Source organism: Lemur catta, chromosome 2, assembly GCF_020740605.2.
Source record: "Lemur catta isolate mLemCat1 chromosome 2, mLemCat1.pri, whole genome shotgun sequence".
NCBI classification, from domain to species: Eukaryota; Metazoa; Chordata; class Mammalia; order Primates; family Lemuridae; genus Lemur; species Lemur catta.
This window is the reverse complement of record NC_059129.1, coordinates 81,352,737-81,356,343: the sequence shown is the minus strand read 5'-3', so window position 1 is coordinate 81,356,343 and position 3,607 is coordinate 81,352,737. Positions and strand designations below refer to the sequence as shown.

Below are 3,607 nucleotides of genomic sequence, written 5' to 3'. Positions count from 1 at the left end.
ACACAGAATTGTGTATCATCTTCATTACTCTGGAGACTTCATTTCTATGATTCCTGACAGCCATGGCTGTTAGGATATAGTTTTATTAAAAGAACATACTCAAAATAATTAAAGAGGTGAAGTAAACACGTGCTTTCTTTTTGTTCTCATTTTAAACTTGATTTAGGTCCATTTTCAACAATGAAAGAGGAAATTGGTGTGTCACCTGTGTGCTAGCATCATGAAAGGGAGAAATGTTATTCACATTTATGAATTCATAACTGCAGCTTGCTTTTTGATGTTAATTGTGGGCTTTGGACTCCTCTTTAATCAAATCAGCCTCACTGTTTAAATAGATTGTTTTTATTAATATACAATGAAATAGTTTTTTAAATGATTTAACACAAGAACCTAGAGATAACATCACAATTTCACTGTTATAAAGTTAAAAGGCCTATTTGTTTCATTATCAGTTGAAATTCATTACCACGTGGAAATTCTGGAGCTAGGTTTCTCACAAGGAAGCTACACAGCCACAGGCCTTTTTTTGGGTCTTATTAACAGAAATACTGACTTAGTGAAATTACCAGCATAGACTTCTTAATAGGTTTCTAGGACTCTGAACTTTTGCTTTCAATACCAAATAATATCTGAAAAACATGCTCACTTTTGTGCTTTCTGAGAAATTCTAAGAATTGGCCCAGATTCATGTGATAGTCATTCCTTAACCCATAGTCACCGTGGGCCTCAAGGAGTAACTCCTCAAAAGAATGGAAAAGGCGAAGGTCCTCGCCATTTCCTTCTGTCTCCATGCTTTCAGCGTGCTTACAGGAAATATGCTTCCAATTAGGGTACCTAATTGTGTGCCAGAACTCCTCACAGTGCTCTTTGAAACCCTCCACACAGATTATACCAGGCTTTCCTGTCATGCAAAATCCAGTCACATCTAACCTTTTCCCAACTTCCAAAATCTTTTTCCTTAGGTCCTGCTGATATATATGGTGGCTGTAGATCCACATTCGGAGGAATGTGTTCTTGACTGGCTTTGCTTGTGTAGATGGTTCGTACAGGAGCTTTCTGTTCAGGAAATAGGATGCACTGTTGTCCTGTAGCCACTGGATTGCTGCACATACACAGAGCTCACCTGGATCAAAAGTCCCTATATAAGAAGTGAGACCTTTGTTGAGAAGTAGCTGCTGATGTCTGTCAAGCTCAGGTGACCGTCCAAACAGCTGCAATGCTACATAGGGGTAGCTGTGAGGCATGGTTACTTGCAAATCAATTTTCACCTTAAAATGAAAATCAAATAGATTTAAATACCATAAAATCACATAAGCGAGTTTATCAATGGCAACTGCATGATTCTGAGATGTGAAATAGTTATTGCTACTACTAAGTGTCAGCTATGTACAAAGTACTTTACATATGCTATTCTTTCCATTTATACATTCATTCTTGCAAATATTTATTGCACAACTACTTGTGCCAGGTGCCCTGTGCTGCAATAAAGTGAAGAAGCCAGACACTATTTCTGCCCTTCATGAAGTCTAGGGCCTCGTGAAGGAGACACACATTAAACAAATAATTACACATAGCAAGTATTTAATTTCAATTGTGAGAAGCATTACCATGGAAAAGTTGAGGGTTCCATTGAAGTGTGTAACCAGCGGGACAGAATCCAGTCTGGGGAACCAGGAAGTCTCCTCTGAGGGAATGACAACTGAAGGATGAGTAGGAAATAGCTAAAACAGTGGTTCTCAAATGCCCAGTCCACGTGTAACCTATGCTATGCTAATGTTGCTGGAGATAAACGGATCAGAAGACGAAGGTAAATTCATTTTTAGTATTTAGATTTTGTATCTGTATTTGCTTTCTGTGTTATGGTGCCATCAAAAAAACATTCACTCACCCCTTAAAAGCCAGTTTTGTTATAGGCAATTTTTAGATTTGTGAAAATCATGACACGTATGAAAGGTAGTCTATACTACAACAGTTGGATTGGTAAGAAACTGGATGAGTGAACAAAATAATAATGGTGATATAAGATTACAAGATAGTTTCAAGTAAAAAAATAGGCATTTTGTTAAAAAGGTGTGTATATTTATATAAAATTCAGGATATTTACTGAAGACAATTTATGGAGCATCCCACATATTTTATATTTGGCTTTCAAACAAGAAATATGCACCTAGAATATTTCTATTTGTTTCCTGGACAGGAAGCTCATGTTCCAGGTGTTTCAGTTAAAAACTGGGTACCTAGCAACAGTTAAAACAAATCAAGGCACCCACCTTGGGCTCCTCAATCTGGAGCGTAATCACAAATTCGATTTTTGGTGGCAGCGCCTCCCTTGTGCCTTCCAAATACCTCTTTATATTCGTCAGGGCATTTACATCTTCAAGTTTTACTTCTCCTTGGTTAGGAAACATAGAAAACAGCATTTCCATCTCCAGCAGCTGAAGCTGAAGGCTTTCTTTCACCGAAGCAGACATGTTGTCTCGAAATCAAACTGCCTGGAAACCTGGAAGGGCCCAGGGACAGTGCGTTTGTCAATGCCAGCTGGTGTCCTGCGCAATTTCCTGAAGGTCCCTTTACGTGGAAGCAATTCTGCAGGAACGCTTCGCAGCGAGAGCTAGGGGCACAAACCGGGCCACTTACACTCTTCTGCTTTATTTCCTGACGCTAAAATCTATTAATGGTATGCATAACATCCCCCGAAATACTCCGTTAAAATTCAGGTTCCTAGCCCTCCCGCCTCCCGATCTAATCCGGGAATCCACTTTCAACAGGTAGTTGGCGAACACCCGCCGACACTCCGCAAGCCTCGATTCTGGCAAAGGCAGCGGCGGCTCCCGATCGATCCCCGCCGGGTCTCAGGCTCGGGAGGAGCCGGACGCTGCGGCGGGGGAGGCCCGCAGTGCCCGCGGCCTGGGGCTCCGGCTCCGGCTCGCGACGCCCCCAACGCCGGGCGCCACCGACCCCCGCGGGCCGGGCCTTTCACCCCCTCCTGGGCGCCGCACGGGACAGCGGAGCGTCCGCGGGCTCCCGACGTTTCGGATTCCCCTGGCCTCTGCCCCGAGGGGCCCAGAATGGGGGAGCGGAGGTGTAGTAGAGATAAATAACAAAATGACGTGCACAAGGAGCTGGGGGGAGGGGGCACCGGAGAGCCGGCGGCAGCCCGAGGCGGCTTCCCGGATTCAGAGGCCTGGGAGGGGAGCTCTCCAGTCGCGAGGCGGATGCGGGAAGCCTGTGGCGCCCACACGGCGCGAGGCCACCGTGTCCGAGGCCCCGCATCGGGCGGTTCCCCACCCCGCCCCCATCCGAGACCGCTAGGAACTGCCGCTTCCCGGAACCGGGGACCTGCCTCCCCCGAGGCCCAGAATGGGAGGCGGAGGCTCTGTCTCCGCGGGTGTAGCTCTCTGAGGGCCCGCGACCCTCGGCCCCAACCCCAGGGCCACCGCGAGGGCCTCACCCTTCCTGGTCATTCAATGGACACAGCCCCAGAGCCCGCTCAGAACCGCAGCCGCAGTTCCGCAGGCGCGAGCAGCGCGTGCCCGGCGGGAGACGGGGCGGGGCCGGCGGACCCTCCCCCGCCGCGATTGGCTGAGGGGCGTGGCCACGGGCCGGA

At 47.1% G+C, this 3,607-nt stretch overlaps 1 protein-coding gene across 4 annotated transcripts; it reads right to left on the bottom strand.

Moving 5' to 3' along the window:
- Positions 1-320: 320 nt before the first annotated feature.
- On the bottom strand, positions 321-3,580 carry RWDD2A (RWD domain containing 2A). Of its 4 annotated transcripts, none has more exons than XM_045543952.1 (3): positions 3,452-3,580; positions 2,271-2,611; positions 321-1,268 (listed from the first exon to the last, which is right to left on the bottom strand). In XM_045543952.1, exons 2-3 carry the CDS (start codon positions 2,469-2,471, stop codon positions 591-593), a joined length of 879 nt encoding a protein of 292 aa, XP_045399908.1. In that variant the 5' UTR covers positions 2,472-2,611; positions 3,452-3,580; the 3' UTR covers positions 321-590. The 4 variants fall into 4 exon arrangements, with proteins under 4 accessions (XP_045399908.1, XP_045399907.1, XP_045399909.1 ...); XM_045543951.1 differs by having other exon boundaries at positions 2,271-2,500; positions 3,452-3,546; XM_045543953.1 differs by lacking the exon at positions 3,452-3,580 and adding an exon at positions 1,608-1,699 and having other exon boundaries at positions 2,271-2,359.
- Positions 3,581-3,607: the final 27 nt, after the last annotated feature.